Source organism: Amblyomma maculatum, chromosome 6 (genome assembly GCF_055883805.1).
Source record: "Amblyomma maculatum isolate TAMU_Amacu chromosome 6, ASM5588380v1, whole genome shotgun sequence".
Lineage (NCBI taxonomy): Eukaryota > Metazoa > Arthropoda > Arachnida > Ixodida > Ixodidae > Amblyomma > Amblyomma maculatum.
The window spans coordinates 58,690,483-58,717,335 of record NC_139349.1 but is presented as its reverse complement, the minus strand read 5'-3'; the positions used below and the strand labels follow the sequence as shown (position 1 = coordinate 58,717,335).

The window sequence follows — 26,853 nt, the reverse complement described above, 5'->3', positions numbered from 1 at the left end:
TCGGCAATTGGCATTATGGGAGACCGTATACAAGTAGTTTCCTTTTTCATTCCAAGCAATTTGATAAAATGTGCGAGGAGGATAAGCTGTAGACGTGTTCTTTTACGAGTTTTGCAGAAGGATGGGGGAAGTATACATTTTTCTTAACACTGCTATATATTTTATCGAAAAATTGTACACATATCGGCTAGGCGCGGCCCTGATAACTCAACACAATTTATAACTTCAGGCCAAAGTCGCACATGACAAACTTTGTCAGCAGTTTCAGAGTCAAGTTTGTCCCTGTTCGGTATCCTCACCATCTTTTTGGGCACTGTCGTTATGTGCGAAAAAATGAGGCAGGTGCTCTGTTCCTTCCCAAACTTAATTGGGCAAACTATGCTTTAAAAAATCATGAGGGACGCTTCACTTCTGGTATTCGACGGTATGACGTGATAGCTTTAATAGCTTCCATCTGCAGTTCTTGAGGTTCCTCGTTCCTGTCTCTGCTCTCTTACCTACCAACCCTCTAATTTGTACCTGCAAAATATCACACAATCTTATTAGCATGGAGCCCTAGAATACCACGTTATCCCACTACTTGTCGTAGGCGACTGCCGGACGTGGATATCTAGTCCCACTTTAACCAAAGCGATGTAGCCGTGCTTTCATTCTCGTCCTGTGATTCGCGGTATCTCAGGTCGCTCCATGTCCACCCTTACGGAATATAAAAGATTAAATAGCCTTTGTAGCTGTTGTTCAACGTATTAATTTATTCCGAAGGGGAAGGGTGGTATTGGAGCACTCCTGTGTGGCGCCCTCAGTCCAGGGCACCAGTTGAGCGTGAAGCCAGCCGTGCCCGCACTATGTATGAACACCTGCTGGACGAGCAAGCTGTATTTGCAGAGTTGCTCTTCCCAGGTCCCTCTGGTGTCGGGTGAAAGGGGAGGGAGGTTGGGGTCCAAGGTGCAGGTCCATGTGACATGGTTCAGGGTGGCGGGGCTGGTATAAAAAGGGCAGGTGCGGTCACTGTAGCTCAATGGTAAAGTATCGGACGCGAAATTCAGAGACCATGGGCTAGGACCCCGCCAGTGGCATGTGACTTTTTTCTTCTCCTGTCTAATCAATTATATCCGCGATTAATAATTACTTCACATTCATTAATAAAAAAATTCTTGCTCTTGCCTCTGTGTCAGTGGTTGTTGGTTCCCTTCTTATATAATTAGCTGTAGTGTTCCACACGAGGTTCCTAACATGGGGTCACCTACCTTGTTAGCTCAGTGGCTGCTGTGCCGGACGAGCAATTGCATTTCGACATGAGCGGCCTCATTTTGATGGAGCTGAAATGCAAAAAAAATTCAGGGGACACATTTTATGGTCTGGCAGCGTTAATGGCTTCCGCCTGCGGCTCCCAATGCGGTTGCCCCTTTGCATGCACGCACTCTGCTACTTGCTTAGTCCATATTCCCTTAATTCGTGGCTCTGTTACCCACTCACACAACACACGCACGCACGCACACGCACACATACGCACGTTCACGCACACACTCATTTGCATACAGTCGCAAGTTATTACATTATGCAGAAGACCGCCGGACATAAAGCCCTGCTGTAATCAAGCCGTACGAAGCTGCCTGCGTAGTTAAATTTCGATCAGACCCTCCTATCTGTGTTGGCTGCTCCTGCCTACTCATCCATGTCCTGTTGGTTCATGACGTCGCAAAAACCAGCGACCAATCAACGCTCTTGGCATGCCGCCTGTCAACAGCATGCTCGTGACTCTTCGAGGACAACGCTGGCTCCATATATTTTCTGCACAATTGAAAACTGTAGCGTTAGATATGTTTCAGTGCTGTACAGTGTCAGTGCATGTTAAGAAACTCTAGGTAAATTGAATTGTACCGAAGCCCACTAAGATACTGCAGCGTTTCGCACTGCTGAAGAGCAGTCTCGGAACATTAAATTCTATGTACCGCCAACAACAAAAGCTCGTTCACGTTACATGGAGGCACAGACCCAGCTTCTCTGGCATAGAGGGTCCGCTCCGCACGGCATGCCTGTGTCTTGCAGCCTCCGCGCACGATGACAGGCTTCGAGGAAAGCGCAACATCCATCAGGCTCGTCTGGACGGCGTCTCTTAGCGGCTCTTCTTCCAGCGCGCGCCGCACAAAGGGACGATGCTGCTTCTGGCGCTGCTGTTCTGGTTACCGCCAGACAGACAGCCACCCTTCTTTTCGGTCGCTGTCTGTCTGCTATATTATAGCATACCTGCGTTATACAGCGCGCTTCGTGCAAGCCATGCACGCGAATTCTGGAAACGTTCTCTATTCATCTGTATAGATACATCGCTCGACATTTGTGATGGTCTGGGAAGTAATAAATGAAAGCATGTGCGTTTGTCTTCTTTATCGTCGTGCTTAGAGGAGGCAGGTAAGGGTCTTCTTTTTTTTCTCTCGCTGTAATAGCTGTTTACACGCAATAATTCGTTAAGAAATATTAAGCATGGACTGCCACGAGGAAATCACACTCTGGGGACGTGCAATTTCAAATTTAATTTAGTTCAGTTAGAAACAAGAGCACTATATTCACGGAGGGTAGGTCACTACTACTAGATACAATGACGTTCAGGACAGATCTCCCATTGTCTACTAAAAACAAGGTGCTTATAGAATAGTTATTCGGAATTATTCAGATTTTTTACCTGTATTCTATACGTTTTCAGCCCAAGGACGATGCTTCAGACTAACGGTAATGTAGTGCTGCATACACAGTAGAGGTGAAGTTTAGCAGGGCTGTTTCTTGGCTAGCTGTTGGGGCTTGCCATGACACCGACGTCCTGGGTCTCTCTCACGTCCTTCTATTTCCTGCGGCTTAGGCTTCGCCAAAAAGGCCAGTAGAGGGCTTCGTCACCCTTTTACGGTAAACACGATACCTAAGCTAACTGCGACCGTAAAGCAAATATTGCTATATGCAGTTATTTGCTTTATTCACGGCGCGGCCTTTCCGTCTGTTCTTTTTAGGTCTATAGTCCTCTATTGTTTGCACAAGCGATTTTATAACAGGAAAGTTAAGGAACAGTCTTCTGTATGGTATTAATGAGGCGAACTCAGTAGGACCAAAATTTCTTGGAAATAAAATGAACTGTGACAGCTTGACGTGATCACCGCTGTTGCGTGCCAAGCGGGTCCAGGCCTGGCGTGGAATAATATTGTACGGTACCTTCCGGTGCCAAGCTGTCATGCGTCGTGATATCAGACAACCTGGCGCTGCCTACCACATCAACAAAAGCCCAGCTGGTAATCAGAGGCAAATTTATGGGACACACTTGAGAGGGACGGTGTGAGGGCGCGTGATGAAGGTGAAATAATTCTTGAGCTTTCTTCATCGGATAAATCAGGGTCGTCTCCATTTTCTACACGCAATTTTTCACTCCGAAAAACCATACCTTCTCCTGCTAAACGTGACCATGCTTCTCCTTTCACTTTAGCATTGTGGGCTGCCTAATTGTAAGAAAATATACTACCAATGGGCGATAGTAGAGATACCGGCGACATCCATCACATAATTAGTTAGGTTTGCGCCGTGCAATGAATTCGGTAACACGATTTGTCGGGCTAGTTGGTTGCGATTCATTTGTATCACCAGCGTTCTCTGTCCTATCTCGTTATCTTTTTTCTTGATTGTGTGCGCTCTGGTGATACAAATGAATTCGATGCCGTGTCTTATTTATTATACATTTTGTTCTTCTAGATAAAATAGGTTTAAAACCTTTAAAAAGAGGAAATAGAAATGATAAGCAGCCATGTGAGTGGACTCATCAATTAAAATACACTTCGTGAGTGTTATTTACAATTTTAGCCTCTCTAGCAACCCTGCACACATGGCGCGAATGTCCGCAGGAACAATGTATTATCACAGCCCCACTCCAAGATGTCGACCACTTCAGCCTTTCCGTGCAACATACAAAACGAATAACAGTCAAGTCAAGTTCCACGGTCTAACTTTCAAGGCAAACAGTTCTTAAAGTCGCTACAGGTATATAATGCGATAATGCTAACAGCTTTGCATGCTAAAGTAGGCAACCTTGTGAGACTGCTGCAGGGCGAATATTTCTAGCAACCGATCAGTTAATTCTAAGGTCGCCTCTCACCGGGTAGAACAAAGCCTGCCTTGTTCGCAGTTGGACAGGGACCGAACTGCCCGCAGCTGCACGAGAGTATTACAAAGGAATCAATTCATCATGGGCTTCCCTTCCTGGAGGTGACTAACTTGCTTCCTTTCCAGATCTAATACAACCAAAGCATTCATATGCATATATTCTAAAAATGCGTGTCAAGTCTACAGTCAGCTATAGCATTCATTCGATTGGCATTTCCCATTGTATGCATGCATGGGTCACACAACCTCACGTGGGGGCCAAACTGTCGGGCAGGCTTGAGGAATCCATGTCCAAACCCTTAGATCTTAAAGAAGTGGTAAGGATCGAGCGTTTCAGAAATACCGTGTATGTATATTACCGTATATTACCATATAATAAAGGCAATGATTGCAACGTGAATTGGCTGTTTTCAAATCGCGCTTACATAATGAACCAGAGTATTCATCGAACTTCCTTGAAAACAAGAACGTGGTGCCAACAAGAAGGCGTAGCTTAAGCGCCCTTATAAATGAAGGATGCACTAATTAGGCTACATGCCAGTTCTTTGATCACATTTTCCGCGGTTACGCCTTGGATGAAGCACATAGCTAAGAGCTATAGCGACATCTACCGAGGGCATATGTACATAAAGCATTTGCGTCGCTGTTCTTTTTAACCAATTTTGCTCCATACTTGTTAAGAAATAAAAGAATGTACAACAGTGATATAACCATTAGCGATCTCTCGCGACAAAATGAATCCACACCAACAAAGAATAATGCACGCTTGGCTTCATACTATATCTTACATGGCCTCTTGGTGATTCCTGTGTTTGTTTGACCACGAGTCATGTATATTTATTCTTCATAAGTATCAGTCTGATGCAGTGTTAGAAAAGCAACACTGGGAAATGATTTCACCCTTAAAAGATGTGCTCATATAAGCTCCAAGAACAAAAATGTTATCCATACATATCATAGGATGTAGACACTTGTTTCTTTTTTCTTTTTTTGTCAACGCGGTTCGGTGAAAATGCCCCGGTGTAAGAAAGATGTCAGCAGCTAGCAAGAAGAAAAATGTTTCCTATTGTGTCAAGAATAGGCTGGCCTCAACGACTATTTTATTTTATAGCACAGGCGCTTAAATATATAAGCAGTCATTTTTTGAGCGTCTCGCCACTTGTCTTTATTCTATATGGGACAAGTTGGCTGGAAATGTTTTTCTGTTCAAGTTATTTAGGTGTAGTACTTGCCAACTGAGCAGCGGATTTGCAAAGAGGCATCGGGATTCAGCTATCGAAAAATGGTGCATTGATTTATATCAAATTTATAAGATCGTAGAATTTTCGTGTTATTTAGGACCTCAAAAATATATTATACTCACTATTGGTGGCCTGGAAAGCCGTAATTCATCAGCGCTTAACAATCATTGATTTATATCAAATTTATACGATCGTAGAAATTTTTATGTTATTTAGCACCTCAAAAATAATTTGACTCACTGTTGGTGGCCATAAAGCGTAATCCATCAGCGCTTAACAATCACAGCAAAACTGGTTGTGTGCCTTTTAGATATATTGTTCAGTGTTTTTGTTGTTGTACTTCCCCATATATAGGTGAGATAATAGAGGATATAATAACGAGCACCAGTATTTTGTTCACCACCTCGAAGGTAAACGCACATATCTCAGAAGCAGAAGACTGCTTTCTCGGAGTGGGTGTCCCCGCTTGCAGATAGCTCTCGGCTGGCATTACAGTGAAATGTAGTGAAAAGTGACTGTAAGGACTGAGATAGGGGAGCTTTCGAGTAGAAACGTATGCAACACGCTATCAGTGCTGGCAAATGGAAAAGCGCGATCTATCTTGGTTTATATGAACAGTACATATAAGTATCAATTAAAAAAAAAAAAACAGTAAGTTGTTATTTCAAAGATCCAGGTATATTTTGGTGACTGCCGTCATTGTTTTTGATGGTGCGCAATGAGCGCGTGCTGTATTATGTGCGTGTCAGCATTTTTCCACATCCAAATGAATTTCGGCGCCTACCTTCGGACTTGTGTGTCGGCGGGGAACCGAAACGTCAGTGCCCAGCCTTAAGCCGGTATATTTTTTTTTTTACCTGTTTTTCTTGCTTTATTAGAAAATGTGCTTACTGCAACGATGACTATATAATTATCTCACGGGATGGATCGAAGAAAGCACGTAAAATAACGGCACAATCCTGCATTTGAATCTTTCTTTCTTTCTTTCTTTCTTTCTTTCTTTCTTTCTTTCTTTCTTTCTTTCTTTCTTTCTTTCTTTCTTTCTTTCTTTCTTTCTTTCTTTCTTTCTTTCTTTCTTTCTTTTATTCAAGACATTTCGTTACAGAAATGCCTTGTGGGACGCGACAAAAGGCAGAATCGTGCCTGACGAGGCCACGTTTAGGAAGAACTCCCGTAGCATGCCTCGTAGTCGCAGAGTTGAAGTAGCTCTAGCCAGTTTTTCAAATAGTTCAGGGTATTCGTTTAGAAAATCTGGTATTAAAATTTTAACTTTTTATCGCCATACGTCGTACGGGAACGTCGCATTGGTATTAAACTTTGGCGTAGATGGTAGGGACCAGTATTTGCAGAATATGTTATTTGAAATGCGCTGTCTGTATGGTATTGTCGCGATATTTCGAGGGCTACTTTGTATTTGTACAGATACTTGATGGGCAGTATTTTATTGCTTTTAACTTTGAGGCATACTACCTTCTGATAGCTCTAAATTACAGATTGCTTATTCCATTAAGCTGACTTTCTTCAAAACTATGCTCATTTTCTCACGGCACCGAAATTATATCTTTATAAAATCTCCCTAACAAAAAAGACTGGCCTTCTTTATGAACGGCGCTCTGATACCACGAGTTGCGCATTCGATATCGATAGGATGTTCTGGAAAGTGAACATGAAGCACGCAATATTCTTCTAATAGCATATCGTTGCAGTATCGGTTATAGTAGTCCTCCACGCTAATGAGACCAAGCTTCAGTGAGTAGAAGGTCAGAAGAGTCGGTGCGCCGGTATTTATAGTTCGGCTCCCGGACACACCCTTCACATTCATTAGCGGTACAAGGACCTGCACGCGTCGCACGCAACACCACCCACCGGTCGCAAATATAGGTGCGGCCATCGTATATGGCCAAATTGTTTCGTGCGAAAGCCTAGGAGGCTACCAAATACTCGTATAACTGAAGCCAAACGATAACGAGTGTTATTTGAATAGCGCTTTTATGCCCGCCGTGGTAGCTCGGCAACTATATTTTGCTATCCTTGAAGGCAGCTTCGATTCCTGGCCACTAGCTGTAGCGGCATAGAGACGAAATGCGAAAGTGTTTGATCGCTGAGATATTTAGGCGTGCTATGAGCTAGCTTTATTGGTATGGTAGAAGTTGATACGGATGAGCCTCCAGCTAGTGTAACTGCAGCCGCCAAAAAAAAAAAAAACAAAAAAAAAACAAAAAAAAAAAAAACGACCACTTCTCATGAAAATTGAGCTTTTAAATATTCTCTTCGAGCTACGAAATCCGTTTTTTTTTTTTTGTTATGTGCGGATCGTCAATGTGCATCCAACGTGCTGCACACAAACCTTTCCAAATTGTTACAGTTTTGGTGGAAAGGAATTGGTAAACTTTTGTTAAAGTTTACTTTCATCCTATTAGACACCATCGCCCGTTATTCTTTTTAATGTCTGTAATCTACTGTGTTTTTTATGCAGCCTGGCTGTCATATATTTTGCTATAAAATTATCAACCATTATACCGTGGGCCCGTTTCGCTGCCTTAACAGGTTTTGTATTAAGCCATGATACCCTTTCAATAGCTTTTACTGCAAAGCTTGAATGTGGATAGGCGACGTCACCATAGTAACATACAGTTATAGAAGTAAACCCCGAATGCCCAAAAAGAGGTCTTTCATTCAGCTCTGCGCCTGATGTGACGTCACGGTTAATCCCCTTAAATTCCAGTAATTTTACAACCGTTGCGAGTATTCTTGTTTTGTTTTTTTGCCTCCCAAGAAAGAAACTCTAGTAATGTTTACGATACAATATTCCTCAAAACAACTACTGCGCAATTTTAAAGCAAGGAAAGAAACATTTACGAAACCGAAACCGCAGAGGCACGTTGTTATGATATTATTGGCTGTGACGTTGTGAGTTGCTTCACCGAGCAGCCCGGGTGCCTCTCATATCGAAATTGCTACCGCGCTGTGCGGTTTTGTTATAATGCCTGAGAGATCGGAAAGCAGCTATCCAGAAACCAGTGAGCCTTCCTTCAAAAAGTAGTAGTAGCAGTAGTAGTAGTAGAAAGCGATGCACGGTTTCCGACCGCGAGAGTTTCCTTTGGTGTGGGATACACCGTCGCGATTGGTTGGTTGTACAACTTTTAATTCCATCGGAAACGGGGAGTCGCGCGCCCGCTGATTAGAGGCTGGCAGGTAGCCCTTGGCTTGTTGCGGCCTCTTGCGCCAGATGGATGGTGCGGTGCTGGATCGCAGGGTCCGCGCTTCGCAGCAGGGTATCCCAGGCTTCTTTGCTTGTAATATTTTGCTCTGTCTCTGGAGATTGTGGGCACTCCCAAATTATGTGGTCGAGGGTCCCTCTCGCCCCACGCGAGAGCCCGCCGAATCGCACAGTGGGCTGCGCCATCTTCAAGATAGAGGTGGACTGCTAGACTCGGAGAAGTAAGCACTCGTGTCATTTGTATGCGCGTCTAGTTATCGTACGATGGTCTGAATGAAAGGTAAAATGGTAATGCCACTTGCGGCTGTTCGCACGGTTTGTGCTTGACGACTCAAATTGATGAGGAAATCCCATGCGGTAACTCTGAAACTACCAGTCATCAATACCCCCCCCCCCCCCCCCCGCCCTTTTTTTTTCATAATTTAGAACAATGTGAACACCCTGTTTACTAAGGCTACTTCCTTTTGACTTGGGTTTCGCAAGGCTAGTATTTCCTATTGTCTTCTTTTTCCGGTAATCCCATGGTCGAGACATCATAGATGGGCATCCCAAGCTTGTTATATTTGAAGATTAAATTTAAGAAATTTTGCATATGGAGCCCAATCGCGTACTGAAGCGCATCAACTACAAGACGATATATCTGCTGTTAGTCTGAAACACTCCTGCATGAGCTCACCACCAGAGACCATTGCAAAAATCTTCGTTTTTGTGCCGGCGCTCTTGATTGGTTCAAGCTATTTCATGAGGTTACAACAATATGGTCTCACTTGGGTAATTCAAACCAAGTCCGGTGCAGCAGCTCCAATACACAAGTTTGCCCCACGGGTCTTTAAGTTCGCCAGTCCACAGAGTGAAGGAGCATGTAACTAAGCAATGATTGACCATGACCTCTGCGTCTTTACCACTGAGCCCCCGTGGCAGGTGTTTTCGCTTGTTGTTATCAGGGGGAAAGTAGGGTTAAACAGCCGACATTTGACGCCGCGACTCCAAGATGGTGCGACAAACCCATATGGTCTCTAAATGGTCTCTGCTATAAAAAGGGCAATGCGCCATAGCAGATCACCAAGGTCACTTTTAAAACATCGCATTTTCACGCAACGGCTTCCAGATAGTGCCACGTGTACACCGGAAACTGTAGCTATCCGTGCTTGCACGCTATAATAGTTTTAACATAGATAATCCCTGTTAATTTTTCATTCAACTGTTCCTCCATTATATTGCGTTTCGGGAATGAAAAAAAAAAAGGAAATATCAGGCAATGGAGCTATGTCGAGCGTCTAAAGCATATCTGTGCATGGTTGCTTGGGCATGCATGGTATCACATACAAAACAAAACAAAAAAGCCCAATCACAAAGCCCTTACAGGAACGGTAATAAATATAATCATAATGAAGCATGGTCGCCGAAAAGTTTTTTTGTGCATAGCAGACACCGCACAGCCCATGGATTGTCGATAAGAAGCATTAAGTCTGCAGTTTCTTACGGAACTGCGAGTAAATAATTATCAGTACTCACTGAACTGAAAATGTACTCGAGCTTCTTACTGAGTTTAGCCCCCTTCCTCTTGACGGCCGCATCTTGTTCAGTTGTCTTAGACGGGCTGTTGTACTCAAATAGCATTGCAACAGAATCTCCTTTCAAGCACTCCACGCAGCCTTAGCGAGTCCAAAAGAGTCGCTTAAAGTTCACGCAGCTTTCATACCATTCTAGTGCAAGATGTTGCGAGCACATGGAAGACTCGTTGATTAGAAACCAGCTGACGTGGCACACAGCTTTTATTTGTCTTCCGAACTATATTTTGGTGCGGAAATTTATTTTACATCATCTCCGTGTGGAATTTGTACACCCCCTAGCACAGTACCTACATGTCCTCGCCAACCAGTAATCTAACATATACGGTTTATGGTCGGTTATGATTTATGGGGTTTAACGTCCCAAAGCGACTCAGGCTATGAAAGACGCCGTAGTGGACGGCTCCGGAATTTTTACCACCAGGGGCTATATTTAGAAACTTGTTAGCTAAATCGCCATTTGCATCTTACGAACGACGAGAAGACATCACACAGTACACTGGGATCTTGCTTTTCGCCTCGAAAGCAGCTACCGCTGCCGGGATTCGATCCCGCATCCTTTGCACAGCAGTCGAGCACCCTAACCACTGAACCACGACCGCGGGGCTCTAACATATACATAACACCAATCCGAACTTCTGCAAGCACACTCAAATGTCGCGAAACCACTTGCGAATCACCGGCTTCGCAAGCGCATGACCATCCGTAACGTTCAGTGCAGTACAAGGTGATCTGTAGAAATCTCTCCAATACAGAGCATGCCAAGCATGCCGAAAGCATGGTTCCCGTCAGGTGGGATTATCTTTAAAATACAACTGCCGATAAACTATGCCACGTTCAGGTGCCAAATGTGGCATGGGAAATCGGAATGTCACGGAGAATATAAGCTTGCAATTTATTTTCGATATGACAACATTCAAAAACCTTCGCAGCTGCCCTTCAGCACGTGGCTTGCACCTGCAAGTCCCCGCGTTGTTCTTAGCTCCTCATTTTTAGCGACAGATGGACCCAGATGTCTCAATGCAGTTCCCGGAATAAAAATGAGGCAAACAAACTGCTAGCCTCGTGCGATTTCCGCAAGCTTCTTGGTTGCTTGCATCAAGATCGCGGAATCGGTCTTTCCTAACAGCTAGCGAAACAAAAAACAACCCAAGCATAGAGGCAGCTAAAAAAGCCGCCATCACTCTGGCAATAGCGCACGGCAACGAAAAATTTAAAATGTCACCGTAGTGACTGACTCCAAACAAGCATGAAGAAACTACAGAGAACGCAGGACCAACAGAGTCGCCATTTGCATTTTACAAACGACGAGAAGGCCTCACATAACCAACATTAAACATGTTATATGTAGTATGTGTTTCGGGACATGAGGGGATGAGGAGCAACGAGGCAGCAAACAAGTTAGCTCCGAGGGTTCGTCAACCGAGCAGTCTCAAATTCGGGGCACGCTACTCAGCCCCACATTTCCTACCTCCTCATCTTGAAGGAGGTAGGGAGAAGGTAGACTGGAGCAGATTACAAACCGGCAACTACACCCAATCGGCACTAGGGCTATAGCTAGAGCAATTAACATGAATTTGCCCAAATGCAGGCTTATAGGAAACCCCAGAGTGAAACAGTGGAAGAACTTGCTGGCTAGCCAGGACGAGGAAGTGCAACGGTTTCTCGTACGCCGAGCCCCGCTGCCAGCAGTGAAGCGCGGTATCCTAGACGAAAGATCGACCGCGGCGCACAATGACCTGTGGTCTCGAACATCTCAAATAAGTGGCAAAGTTTTTTTCTATCCATCCACCCCTCGTCCGTGAAATTTGAGCTATATTCTGATTATGGCACTACCAACTCGTTGTTCTCAGGAATTAGGTAATTAAGTATGAAATCAACTTTTTGAAGTGGTGGCTTCGTCAGAAAACTGCAACATTTAGCAACTCAAACTTGCGTCCCCGTTGGGTTCCACGAGTGTTTTCTTTGACAAGCATTCGTATTTATTCGAAACTGTTTAAAATTACAAGTTTAACGGCTACAGCGATAGCGAGTGATAGTGAGCGATGATACTAAAAATTTTTGAAACTCTGTCAAACAATCTCTTATGGACAACAGGTCAAAATTAAACAAATGGACTCACGGAATACGGTTCGAGGTTTAGCTGTACCTAAAGTGAGCCCCTGTCAAATAAGTAAATGTTGACCAACTGAAAGCAAGTTTTGGAGTAGTAGAATTTCTACTCTATGATATGCGGAGCGATCACGTCAAACCACAACTTAATGGCATTTGGTCAGATAATAGCTCTTGTTCATCGTGTACAATAGATGGTAGGAAAATTTAGCATAGGGAAACATGTTAGTGTGAACGTATAACGGATTACTGGAAGCCGGTTGCGCAAATTACCGCCAGCCAATGCACGTGCGCAGCACTGGCCCGCTTATAGTGTATGCCTCCACGTCATTAGTCATTCAATACGCTTATCAGCAGCAAATTAAAATAGGCTTCAGCAATTTGTGATCTGAACTTCAATAGCTTGCATGAAAAAGATGCTTATCCTATAATCTTCAACCTACCATCAAAAATGTTCAACCTTATGTTTATTTAACAAATACTTCTACTATTGTCCCAATTTGTGTGATGACCCCCCCCCCCCCCCCTCCGCCATGGTGGCGCAGTATTTATCACGTTCGACTGCTGTGCCCAAAGATATGGGATCGAATCACAGCCATGACAACCGCTTTCCAATAGATGCGAAAAGCAAGACACCCGTGCGTTGTGCGATGTTAGTGCACGTTAAACATCAGGTGGTCGAATTGTCCTGAGCCCTCCACTAAGGCGTCTCGCATAACCTTAGCCACTTTGAGACGTTAAACCTCATAAACCAAACTAAACCAAACCAGACTGAAAAGAGACCATGTCACCCCGTTTAGACCATGCTCTCAAAAGTGGGCATAACTTATGTCACACACAAGCTTGCTAGCTGTCTTTCATCCCGCGTACTGGAATGAAAGGCAGGCTTTATCCATCTTCCCGGATCTACTGCCAGCATTCAAGGTAATTTGCTCTTCCGTAACAATTTAGTTAACCTAGTCCGCTAGCCTAGAGCGAATATGTTAGTTTTCGTTTCCACGAAAACTCAGCTAACATTGTACACTAAGATTTGTAAGAAATATATTGATTGTTCTCTGATTCCTTAGTTTATTTTGTTCCTTAGCGAGTATAGATATTTGCTTATTTGCTGACTCTCCCAGCAGAGCTGTCTTGCTAGAAATATGACTCGTGTATTGCATTTAGTTTGTTTTTGTACACAATCCACTTCCGAAATGCCTTTGGGCTTGTCTGTATCAATAAATAACAAGTCCCCGCTGTTAAATCTCTCTAATACTAGCATTGCGCACTATCACACCTGTTGCTACTACGTTTTTTGCACTTCCTTTATGCATTATTATTCTCAGAGGCTCTTTCGGCACATCAGAACTAACCACCAATATCTGAGATGACTAATTGAGGAACCCCTGGTTCCTGCAAGCAATACCTGTACTCCGGTCTTGTCAACGAGTACTCTGTGAGTTCCTGGCGGTGACATTTCAGGACTGTGTTTTTGTGTGCAGTATTCTGGAACCTACACGGGTGCTGCCACCTGACCAAAGCCTTTTTTAACATCATAGAATCGTCATACGTGCCAAATGATGTCAGTGCCATACCTTCAAGAGCTTTCAGCTCGTCACAAGGTGACATATCGGGTACCGGAGGCCGCCCTGCAGAAGTCTTTAACGTAAAAGGTAGCAGTATATACATCCTCTATTCTACCATGCGCCTCTCAGACATAAACTGAGGCACGAAGGAATAAATGGACACTGCATGGACGCACATGGGAGTGAAGTACAGATAATTCCGATGTATTCAATGGACGAAGAGGTATACGAAGAAATAAGAATAAGAAAACTGGCGGCTCTTGGTTGATATCCCTACTATCGAACAATGGTTCCGCCTCCAGGGTTTGGTTTCGTGAAGTAACATTTTATTTATTTATTTTCTTTTTTTCATTGCTGAAGAGAGGAGATATGGCTCATCAGAGTGATTTCAGGCAAGGAGTTTCCGAAAAAGCATGTAGCGGTTGAGGTACGACACGCCGACTCTGTAGGATACATGTCCTCGCCTGTTCAGACCACAAAATCGAAGTTAGCAGCCGTTTTCTATATAGCGCTGCACCGGCACGCCTTTCTTCATTATTTACTGGTTTGCGCCCATTGCTCGAGTGCTTGTAGCACTGTTTTGCGAAGCCGTTTGATCTAGTCTCGCGCAGGTTGCATATTTGCTTATTTTTCGCCCCGGGAGCTGTAGAACGCCGTGATCACGTTATGTCCAGGAAGTCGACTTCTCTTCCAAGGTCTCTGTGGGAAGCAGATTTCGAATTCATGATAGCTGCTCTTAACTTATAGCACAATAATCAAGCGGGTGTATGTTTAACAGTTCGAGGTGTGTGGAAAGTACAACCAGATCATATGGTAGTGCCTCAAAAAATGATGCACTGCAATGTCACAAAGTGAATCGCATTTCATGTTGTGCATCATGAAGTCACGCGGTAGTAAGGGATAATTTCAAGCCTGGTGAAGGCTATGTGTGTGCCACGTGCACATTTAAAGATGTGTGAACTTTTCACCGAAATTCTGCACGGAACAATACGAAGGCGGAACACTGTTCATTTGTGTGGAGAGCAGCACTTGGGCCGCACAAGCGATTCCGGGACTCGATTAGCCACGTCCTTGTTGTTACAGGTGGAGTTAGACACACCATATTATACCACTGTTTTTGATTAGTCTTGTTGTGTGCAGTTAGGATAGGGTCGATGTTTTAGCTTTTGTATTTTTGCGCTGCTCCTCCCCGAAGGCACGCCGCGGCGTACAAACACGTCCTCAGCTTCCCCTCGCCAAGCGTGTGACATGCGAGACAAGACGAATGCGAGGCTCCACTTGATTTCATGGAAGTGAATCTGCGCGCTGCGACAGTTTTCGGAAGTTGTCTGGTTCGAACGCGTCGTGCGTGTCGCTGCTGGACCGCGCAGCAACCAGACGCGAGCGAGTGCTGTGGGCAATTGCTGCACAGGGTACACCTTGTGGTGGTCGAACAAAAGCGGATTTCCTTGTATTATGCCTTTCCAGCTGGGCTTTTCGTTTCTGTCTTGCGTATGTGCACTCTACGTCGGTCGTCGAAAAGAAAGTACTGCACGAAGGAGCTGAATGAGCAGTCCCCGCACGTGACCTAAGAGTCACGCGATCTTTTAGGCCCTGCAAGAACAGGTGTCTTGTAGACTTCCGAGAGTACGGAAGAGATGCGTTGAAGGGCTCGTGAAAATCTATTAACTAGAACTAGAAAACGCGCACGAGCAATAGATATGCTATCAGTCGTCTCCGCAACGGAAAATATTTAAGCTACCTTCATTAGCACTGAACATATGGGCGACCGAAAATGATAATACCCTCAACACAGCCCCTGCCGGGCCGGCGCACAAGAAAAAGGGAAGTCGCGACTGTGCCCCAACATGCCCTGTCTCACCCGCGTAACTTGGGAGCCTCCGATGAGCGGGAGCGCACAGCAAGGCCAAATGACGTCATAGGTGAGGTTTGCACACAGGGATGTGTGTCCAAATCGCTTGCGAGCAGTCGCCAGGAGCACTTTTTAAAAATTATTTCTAGATCATTATAGGATTCTCGGAAAGTTTTCAAGTTCGACTTGAACATTACACCACTATGGATTTCTTGCATTAGAATATTACGGCAAGCAGCATTTCAGAGACCCTTTAGGTGACGAAATGGAAAGATGTTAAAATAAAAAAATGCTTGAAGTGTCTTTCTTTAAAGCAGCATACCATTTTTTAGTAGCCCCCATAAGCAGTGAGGCACAGTGGGGGAAAATCACATTATTCCTTCTGCGCAATAATAACTGCTCAGCAAGTCGGTGGCTTGTCTTATTAACGGCAGCTGATCTTGGCATCAGTCCGATGTCAGCCGATGTTAAGGAGAAAAATTTATTTTAAAATATAAAATTTGTTTACAGTCTGATGCCAAGGAGGAAAATGATGTGGGTTTGAACCGTGATGAGTTAGGAAAGAGAAAATCTTCCAAGTACGCTGAAAGAAGGGGAATTGAGGTCATGAGAGGCCTGAGCGAAGACGGTACAGGTACAGGTGCGCTGGGGTGATAAAGGCTTTTGTTCGCGAAGAATGGGATTCAGATGCGGTGAGGCAAGGGTGGAGCGAAGGGAGATTGGTGAGCTAGGCATAGCCGAAACTGTTTGTAATTGATCCAGATGGCGCGTTTGTAGTCTAATGTGCCTGAGCACGGGTAGATGGGCTGACCCGGAGCATCGGCGGCACCCGGTACTTAATGTCGCGGGCGTACTGATTAACAAGGTCATTTCCGGCAAACGTTGTTGTGGCCGCAGGTACAGTAACAGTCAGGGTATTTACATGAACCCAACAAAGTCGGGTCGAGTCGGCCTGCCATGCTGAAAACCCACTGTCTGGTTCAAGTCGAGTCGGGTTGAGTCAGCCCGGCTGGATGAGGTAGGTTGGCTCGACACGACTCGCTGGGCGATGTTGACGCGTCGGGCCAACACCACCTAGACCTAGGTGGTTTGGCCGGGCGAGCGCCTCCTCTTTTGCCACCTTGCTGGTCAGGAAGCAGCAGGGGTCAGGACCCTGAGCAACACCACCTAGACCGTCTGCGAATTCCTCCTCTTCCTTCTCTCCCGCCTGGGCCTAGTTCGCTTGCTCGAAGCAGGATGTTGCAGAAATCGCGGCCCAACCGGAACCTATGTACAGTGGAACAGTTCGGTCTTTCTTTGATACTGCCGCTCCTCCACTGCCACCAACGCACTTCCCCCTTCTAGTGACGTCCGTCACGCGAAAAACTTGAATTCTTCGATGAACAGACGATTTACCTTTAAAGCTGTGTCAGTGAAGATCGTGGCCGATAATGACAGTTAGTGGTAATAGTGATAGTAATAAGTGGTAATGATAGTGACAGTGATGATGACAGTGCTAGTGACGTCAGCGCTCATGACCGACTGCGACGTCATCACTCGATGACCTCATCGGCCACGACCGGACGGGATGTCATGAACGGATGTGATGCCATCATGACGTCACATCTGATCATGTCTAATAACCGAGGCTGACGTCATCGTGACATCACTTCCGGTCATGAACGATGACGTCACCAGGCGATTCACGCATATACGAAGCTGACCCCGCCAGCAGTCCGATCCGGGCGTCCGTGCTGCGCTTTTCATTTGGCGCTTAACCGAAACGCCGCACCACACAGCATACAGAAGCAGATGCAGTAAAGCAGGCATCAGCGGCGTTTCAAATTGGTTTACAGGAAAGAAAAGGCGGCCCCGCCGGGGTGGTGCAGTGGTAAGACGCCCGACTACTGTGCCGGAGTTCCCGGGTTCGAACCCGACCACGGCGGCTGCGTTTCGATGGAGGCGTCCGTGTGCTGTGCGATGTCAGCGCACGTTAAAGATCCCCAGGTGGTCGAAATTACTCCGTAGCCCTCCACTACGGCTCCCCTTTCTCTCTATCCACTTTCACTCCCACCTTCATCCCTTCCCTTACGGCGCGGTTCAGGTGTCCACAGAGCAAGTGTGACAGATACTGCGCCTTTCCCTTCCTATGAACCAACCCAACCAACCCAACCAAAGGCGCAGTATCTGTCACTTTCCCGCGGACACCTGAACCAATGGAGTTGTGGCTGTAGGAAGAAGGAAAAGAAAATGCACGGGTCTGCTACTGGCTCTGTAGCTGAGCCACCTCCGCTGCCTAGTGTGGACAGCAGAGAATATAGAAAAGAAAGAAAAGCAAGAGGGAAAGAAAGACGCGCGCCGCAACAACAGCCGTCGTCCACCACCAACGGTGGCGTGTGCAATGACGGCCTAGAACAGATAAAAATTCGGCGCCAGGCTAGCCCCCGCCGCAGGCGGCGGTGACTCACCTGTACCAAGCCCATCAGGGGAGAGCAAAAAAAAAAAATGAACCAATGGAGGAAAGTGGTAAGTGAAAGAAGAAAGAGAGGAAGCGGTGCTGAGTAGTGGAGGGCTTCGGAACACCGCACTATAATAGGCGAGGGGTGCGGTAATAACTCTGAGCAAGCGTACTCATGATTCCCCATACTAAATATCCCTAATAAGGATGTTCAGTATAGGCTGAGCCTATTTTTCAGGGGAATGGGATAATAGCGGGGTGCGAGTGCGCATGTTCAGTGTTATTACCGCACCCCCCCCCCCCCCTCCTGCCCATTCATCGCAGCATTCCGCGTATTGTCTTCCCCCCTATTCTAAGTCTCCCTATTTAAACTCCCAGAGTCAAAAATGATGACAAGTGAGAGGTAGGGACTCCTCGCTTAGTAAGCCCGCCTCCTGAAGGCTGCCATCTGGGTTTTCTGGTTTGTTTCTTGAACAGACACTGGACTGCATACGCCTGTATTTGAAATCTGGTATACCGCGTCACGAAGCAACCCCGTTGTCGCTTGTATATTGGTATGGTAGTGCAGTGTGTGGTTTTATGGCTCTGTAATGAGAACTTTGTGTCCTTGTTCAAATAGTGGCTCATTGTTTCAAAAAATTTTCTTTACATCAGGGTTTTTATTATTGACCAAGTACAGCGCGAATAGCAATAAAACGAGAACGCAGTGTGAACTAAGCCACGATACGAGAGAGGAACCAAACGCCGGAACTACAACACCGGCTTGACCGCGTGGCCCTACCGGTGCTCCTGGAAAACGGGCGAAATAAACGCTCTCCGGAAACCTCGGGGCCGTTGTATCTTTGTATAATGTATAATGTCTCCCTCGCAGCAAGCTCACGTATATGCATTGCCACCAACGTGCGTTGCAAATTTGAAAGACGAGCAGTTGTGTGCACTGAAAATGGAGGTGACAAATCAGTACAAGGAGTGCTGGCGGCCCGCGGGCACCTGGCTAGCTGCGCACGGGAACCGCAGCGTTTACCGCAGCGGCCGCCCCGCTGAGACCGACGACACCCTGCTGAGCGGCAACATTCGTCGCCGCCTTTTATGAGTCGGCGCCACCTCTCAACGCTGGCGCCGCTGCAGCCGCAGTATGCCTCCATAGCCGTAGTAGTTGGTGCCTTTGAATCATGCCGCAGCTTTAGAGGGAGTTTCCCTGCTGACGTGCAACTCGCACGACAGACGCGTTCTTCTGACGCAGACGACGACTACGTACCACGGCCGCGTGATGATGAGGATGATGATGACGACGTGGCCGTCCCTTTCAAACGGGTGGGCGGGTGCCGAAACGGGTGTCGGGGCCAGTGTGAAGGAAAAAAAAAAGCACTCGAAGCGAAAATGTTGGGACCTATGCTGCGCTGTCTGGTGACAGCTGCTTGAACGGGAGCTGGCGTTCTATCCAAGCGAGCTCTTTTAATGTCCTTATGTACAAGTTATTTGAGTTAGAATAAAGCCTGCTAAATTAGCAAGAATTATTTGTTTTCAAGGAGAACAGAAGAGCTCGAGCTCGGCGAGTGCCCCCAAGCTTGCATGTTATCCGGCGAAGGGCGTTTGGAGTGCTTGAATTATAATCAATAAAACAAGAATATACTGAACCTAGAAAACACAACGCATAAGCACGTCGTAATCGCGCTACACTCATCCGTTTTTTGGGTGAATGAGATCAGCTGCGGTCGTAATTAGACGATCCCCATTGCAACGGTTGCCCCCCCCCCCGGTTGCCCTTATAACTTAGCGATGGTTTCTTCGCCCACGGCGGCCAGTGCATAAAACGTCACTTATGTTTGTTGCTCTCAACAAGCTCCTCTCATTTGTACGCTCTGCCATATATAAAAACGATATGCCATCTCGGACGCCTTTTGCAATCTGCCATGGTGGAGGACAGCCTCCGATATTGCACGCTGTCGGGCGTTGCGCGCGCTCGAGATTGTTGTTGCTCATGCCCGTATATTTCTCCGTGCCTTGCTGTACACGGAAGGGGCGCAAGGACGCTGAGGCAAAAACAGTAAGGGCACTTGATCCGAGAACATTTCTGTTTTTAATCCGCAATAGACCCTTTGCAAACCTCTGGAAGTCAGCTTCTCTGCGCAGCAAAAACCCCTTCACCATGGCGGCCAGACCCGTTTTGGGGGCAGAAGCTGGGTGCAGCGTAGAATAGTTCCGTGCCAAGCCTGATGCCATGCATGCAGCCTGGGGAGCAGAATTTCTTCGCTTTTGAAAACGAGGAGGAAGCACACGGGCGGGAGAGGCGATATGAATGGCACTTGCGAGTACCTGCATGGCTTCCCCGATTGCCTCTTAATATCATAATTGCGGCAACAACAGGCAAAGTGGTGCAGGAAATGGACGTGACCATTATTGTCTCAATAGATGCCTCCTGCACTGCACCCAACTTTGGATCTCAAAACAGGTTTGACAGCCATGGTGCGGGGGGTTCTTGCTGTGCAGAGAAGCTGACTTCCAGAGTTTTGCAAAGGGTCTATCACTGACATCCGCGACAGAAATGTTGCAACACCATCGCCATGGGTTCATCGACAGCATCGCAAGGCGCATTTTTCTTTTTCTCGTAAGGTCGCGAAAGAAATTAGGACAAAAGCATTTTGTAGGTACCAAGATAATATCACCAAAACCCTTTACATTTTTTTTTTTTTTTTTTTTTTCACCGTGGTTCGGTGTAAAGTGCTTCAAATAACATTCTCGCAAGGGGCAATCGTAGCCCGCAGTTTTGGTGCGGCCGCGGCTTGTTTTAGTTACCGCTGCTATCGCTATACGACTCAATGTTTTAGAGCATGATTAATTTTTCGTCCGAACATTTGTTCTGCTTTAGCGAGGCTAATGACGGAAATAGTGGCGAATGCAAGTGTTCAGACTTCGCACCAATCGCACGAAACGTTTGAGCTACACGCTGTCAATCATTGCTCTTCTCGTAACGTGTTTGACATTTCGTGCTTCTTGTTTCAGGTAAGGCATGCAAAGCTGGTTACTTGGAGAGCGACGGCATGAAAGTAGCGGTTTCATCTTGCGGCCCATCAGAAGCTTCGTCTACTATAGACGCGGGTAGGCCACGCGAATTTTTCGCTCTTCTAGAGCACCTGTGAACACACATGTGAGCAGTATAGTAGTAATCAGGTAGCCTGCCTTTACTGAAAGAAAAGACGTTGCAGAGTTTAATTCACACTGTAAACAATGTCTGGTCACCTCTCCTTAGAGGCAGTGGCTCAGCGGTTACGCTGCTCGGCTGCGGACCCGAAATGACGCCGATTCGAGCAAGGCCGCGGCTGTCGCATTTCGATGGTGACAGGAGGAGGAGAAAACATTTATTTACGATGATATGATTTGGGAAGGGAGGTGCGTTTCGTTGTGGAGCTGAGTGGCAGACCCTATTCCGGGACGCCATTGGCCGCCGCCGCTGCCCGAGCTCTCTGGACCAGGACAAGCTGGGCCTCCAGGTCCGAGCTGGACAGGGCCGCCTCCCAGCCCTCCCTAGTTGGCTGTTTTATAGCTTTTATTTTTCTATATTGCTGGCAGGCCCCCACCATGTGGTATAGGTCAGCATACTGCCCCCAGAATTTGCACCTATACCCGTGAATGTCGGGTCCCTGTGTTTTAGTATGGTGGGATTTAGAAAACACCCGGTTTGGAGCCGTCTAAGGTGGCACTCCTCAGATCTGTAGAGACCTTTGGGCGGGTCCCAGGAGTGCCCTCCTGCAGAGGCGTAAATAATTTGTAATGTCCGCATCAGTTATGAGCGGGATTGGTATGGTTGCCTCAGTAAAACCGGAGGATTGAGCGGAACTCCGGGAGAGGAACGCTCTCGGGCAGCCGCGTGAGCGGTCTCGTTCCCCTCCACCCCCTGGTGGCCGGGCACCCATATAACCTGTTTTTTACTAGTAGCCGAATCTGAATTTTTCGTATGTGCCAATAATATTCTGCGGGCGAGTGGCGCTATCCTACCCCGCACGTCATTCCACCAAAAGTGGAAAATACGTTTCGGAAGTCCAGGTAGCATCGCATACGGCGTATGCTTAGTAGGTATACTTAGCGTATACTTAGCGTAGTAGCGTATACTTAGTAGCGTATACTTCGACTATCATTAAAGTGATAGCCGAAAAAGAAGGAAAAGAATATTGCCGGCCGCGACCAGTTGCTGTCTAAGGGAGAAGATAGCGAGGAGAAGTACAGAGAGGGCGTTAGCAAGAAGGGTGGAGGAAACTTAGTACATATACTTCGAATTAGTCATTTCGCTATATGCTGAAAATGCAGAGCGTTCTATAGACGTTCCGAAATGAAACTCTCAGTAGCACACTCGATCGACCTCCCCCGCTGTCGAATAGGAGACGTAGATAGATAGATGGATTTATTGAAAGGAAAAGGCAGAGAGGTTGGCCCGAATAATTCAAATCTGGCCTGCTACTCTGCACTGGGGAAGGGGAAGGAGAGAAGAAAGAAGGTCATGATGGGTGACGATGTGGGAGAAGGCATATGAAATATATATACAGACACAGCAGCTTGCTTTACAAACGTGAATCAAGTCCGCTGGCGCTCAAATAACGGCAAAGAGCGCGCACTGCCTGGACGCCCTTCCCCTTGTCCTGCCAAGCGCCCAGCAGCAGTTCCTCCGACAGAGGCCTCTTGTCTAAACGCTTCAAGGAAGCAGCTAGCACATTTCTTTCGTTCGCATACTCTGGGCACACCAATAATACATGGTCCACAGTCTCTGGGATGCCGCAAGTTAAACATTCCGGTGAGTCCAGCTGTCCAATTAAATGTAAGTACTTGCGCGTGAAAGCCACGTTTAAACGAAGTCGATGTATCAAGCATGTCTGATGACGCGGAATATCACGCGGAACATAAAATTTAAATGTTCGATCAAGCCTTCTTAGACGGATGTGTCGGGAGTCTGGTTGAGCCCAGTAAGCTGCTGTAGCAATATTCATATAACTCTTTAGAAGACACGTCGTATCCGCTCTTGAAAAAGGCACAGCTGTTTGGAAGCCATTGATGAGTGCGCTTTTCGCTTCAACATCGGCCTGCTCATTCCCATGGAGGCTGCAGTGGGCAGGAATCCATTGAAACATTATCGTGTGGCCTTGCAGCTGGGCAGATGTGATGAGATCCATAATGTTTAGTGCCAGGGACTGATAGGCAGTGTGGCGTAAGAAGTTTTCCAAAATTTGTAATGCAGTCTTCGAGTCCGTGAATATACACCATTTTTGAGGTGGTTCCCCACATATATAGCGAATAGATTCTCGAATGGCTACAAGTTCGGCAGCGGTTGATGTAGAGGTATGTCCCAAAAGGAAATGCAGAGTCGTTTTCCGAGCTGGTATGACCACAGCTGCAGCGGATGCCTGTGCTGACACAGATCCATCAGTGTATATGTGAATATAACTGGGATATTCTGACCAGATGTGTGCCAGAGTGAGTTGTTTGAGTCCACTAATTTGTACCATTGATTTCTTTAGTATTCCGGGAACACGAAGGTGCACAAAAGGTTTATCCATCGTCCATGGTGGTTGGGTGGGATGATATGGGAGGGCATATCCTGTCGGTACTTGCGACTGATGGCAGCGGAGTGCAGTTGTAAAACTGCAGTCCGGCCTCTCATCCAGAATCTTGCTGAGTGGGTGAAAACGGTGTCTTGTAAGTGCTCGTAAATATACACGAAGTGGTTCGTGTGACAAGTATATGGACATTGGGCGAGCGTGTGCCTCTTCAATTGTGCCTTTGTTAGAGGTGCATCTGGGCAGTCCAAGGCATATTTTCAGTGCCTGCGCTTGCACGCTCTCTAAAGTCCGCAAGCAGGAAATGCTCATACTAGAGAGTACTGGGAGACTATACCGGATGTAGCCAACAAACAGAGCCTCGTAAAGGCGTATTAAGGAGCGCTCAGTTGGACCCCATTTGATGCCAGCTATGTAACGAAGTACATGGCAAAAATTAATTAGCCTCTTCTTCACCATAGCAATATGTTTCGACCAAGATAGTCGGTGGTCAATAATTACTCCCAAGAATCTGTGCCTGGAGACGTATGGTATTACGACTCCATGAAGGGTAATCGGGTAGCGGCTGACACATTTTCCCGTAAACGCGATCACTGCACACTTTTCTGCCGCTAAAAATAAACCTTGACGCCGTAAGTACATCGATGTTAATGACACAGCTCGTTGCAGTCTCGCACGTAGTTGTGGGCGCGTCGAACCAGAGGCCCAGATGCAGATGTCGTCAGCATATGCACTGATGTGGATGTTAGTTGGCAGTTCACTCACCAGGCCAATTAGCGCAACGTTAAATAAAGTTGGGCTGAGAACTCCTCCCTGTGGAACTCCACGACCGACCTGAAAGTGGGTAGTATCTCCTTCAGGCGTAGTCATGTAAACAGAACGGCCGCTGAGGTTTTATTCGTTTCTGCGTGGCATCCTTGTACAAGCAATCGTGTTCGGTCGGGGTCGACAGTACTCCGTGCGAATAGCAGTTTTTTAAGGTCATGGCGTACTATCCACTGAAAAGCTTGGGAAGGTACGAGACAGGCGTTCTCTCTCTCTATCTGAGAGAATATTTGCTTTACAGACGTTCAGGGTTGTCCGCACTTAGTTGGAACACGGTAGCTGCCTTCAAACCGCCATTGAGGCCTATGCGGCCGCATATCGACGCAAAGCAGCGCGAGCTCAGAGGCACCTGGAGGTGGGTCTTCGCACGAACTGTCGCTTATAGCTACATTACGCGCGACCGTGTTCAAGCTAAGAGTAGTCGACCATGAGCAACTCGCTGCGCAAACGCAGTGTTCAGCGCGAGTTGAGTCAAGTCAGTGCGCGCGAAGCGCTGGCGTAATCAACCAGACGTGTAGATCGATGCACATTCGAGGAAACTGTTAAGCAGCCTTTTTCGCTTTTTTTAGCTCTTGTCGCTGCTCCCTGATTATTGCGCAGAGATGCAAAATTAATGTTAACTGCTCGTATACGCATTGTACACGTCATATCGCACGCTGCTGAATATTTTGCGGAGGCAAGTTTGGGAAGGTTATTGCACTATAAATACAACGTCAAAGTCGCTGTCTGACATTTACCTATTTTTCTCACAGCTGACGTGATCATATCATGTGGAACGGGAGCTCTTCTTTTGAGGAAAGCTGGCACTAAGGCTCACCAGAAGCACGAAGCTGCAGTGACATTAACGTAAGTCATCGCGAAGTAAATTAATGGACGAGAAGTATGGGGCACAAGCGAAATGGGAATTCCAAGAGTTGTACCGACAAACTTTTTTGGGCCTATTTCCCTGCAAGTGAGAAAAGCCATAATGTTGTAGACTGCACCGCTTCAGTAAAACAAGTGCATTAACAGGGAACACTTGAAAAATGCTTTCTGGTCAGCTAAAGCTTACCTGACTGTTTTTATTTTTTTTATCATATACCTTTAGCAGCCATACCTTGAAGGTAGTTTCCCTTCTTCAGTGACTATTGACCTCTCTCTCCTCTATAACAAGCAAGGACATCAGCATATCTGAACCCAAACCTAGTGACTCAAATCGTATTTTGCACTATACGGACAAAGGTACCCACTGAGAGAAAGAACGCCACGAACCAGCGGTATAGCGGTACCACGCACTCCTGGTGTGCTCCGGCCGGACTGAGGTGCGCATGCGCGCGCGTGCCACCGCTGCCGTCAAACCAGCAGCACCGGCTGCACCTGTCCCCAACAGCCGGCACGGCCTGCCGACGGGTTAGAAGGGCTCGGAAGCGCAGCGCAGTAGTCGCGCGACCAAACTTCAGCTTGTATTCTCTACTCAGAAGACGCCGCTGTGAGTTCACGGACTTCAATATGCCGTCCGTTCAAAGGTCTACGTCTACACGTAGGCAGCGGCAAGAACGAACGGAGCTCTTTTCGGTTGGTTATCGCCGTTCATATTCATCCCAAATGATAACAAGCAGCGACGCTGCGAGTCTGGGTCATCTTATCAGGAGCATATTTGGACGAGGTGAAGCACAATAAGGCCTCATATCTGTGCTGAGTAAGGTTGTTAAATATCCAAAGGGAGCACTTTTCCCCGAGCATTAGTATTTCACTCCTAAAGAGCTGAGCACCAGGCTGGGTGAAATCGTGTACCCACTGAAAAACCGATGGGTACTCCGCGGCAGCAGAGATCGAATCTAATACCTCCCGAAATCGAAAGCCCTACCACCTGCTGGTCAGTGTGCCGTACTCTATCACCCATCGTACAAGCCTTGTTTACATTAACGGCAGAAAATGTTTGTACATTGCGTAGTGTTACGGGCCTCCTCAGCGTACTCTTACACCGTCATGCTTGCTCATTATGACATCGGGTTGGAGCATAACTCTTCTCATACCATGCTAACTAGATAAGCAGTGTTTTTAAAAGGAAATAGCTTCTATTGGAAGCCGAGTTTATTGACAAATCAGTCGCATGGCTAACTTAATTATATGACCCGCGCCATTATGAGAAAACTACGTCGATGAATATCTCGTTATGATTGCCTGTGGAGTGAATAGAAGCCGTACATTTAGACGCATGTGAAATAGTTTGGGCAGCGCGTCCGCACGTGTCTGGGTTACAGGACCTCTCCAGAGCAGGCACGTGGCGTACCACAAGTGCGTGGTTGACTCGCAAAGATTTACGGCTCTCGAAGGAGACTGTCGCGAGCGCCGCCGACCCCAGCAT

The 26,853-nt window shown here is 46.6% G+C and overlaps 1 protein-coding gene across 1 annotated transcript; it reads right to left on the bottom strand.

Annotated features, from left to right (window-relative positions):
* Positions 1-746: 746 nt before the first annotated feature.
* On the bottom strand, positions 747-26,853 carry LOC146185838 (uncharacterized). Its single transcript, XM_084607929.1, has 4 exons — positions 26,735-26,853; positions 25,758-25,955; positions 1,248-1,319; positions 747-981 (listed from the first exon to the last, which is right to left on the bottom strand). Exons 1-4 carry the CDS (start codon positions 26,851-26,853, stop codon positions 747-749), a joined length of 624 nt encoding a protein of 207 aa, XP_084464055.1.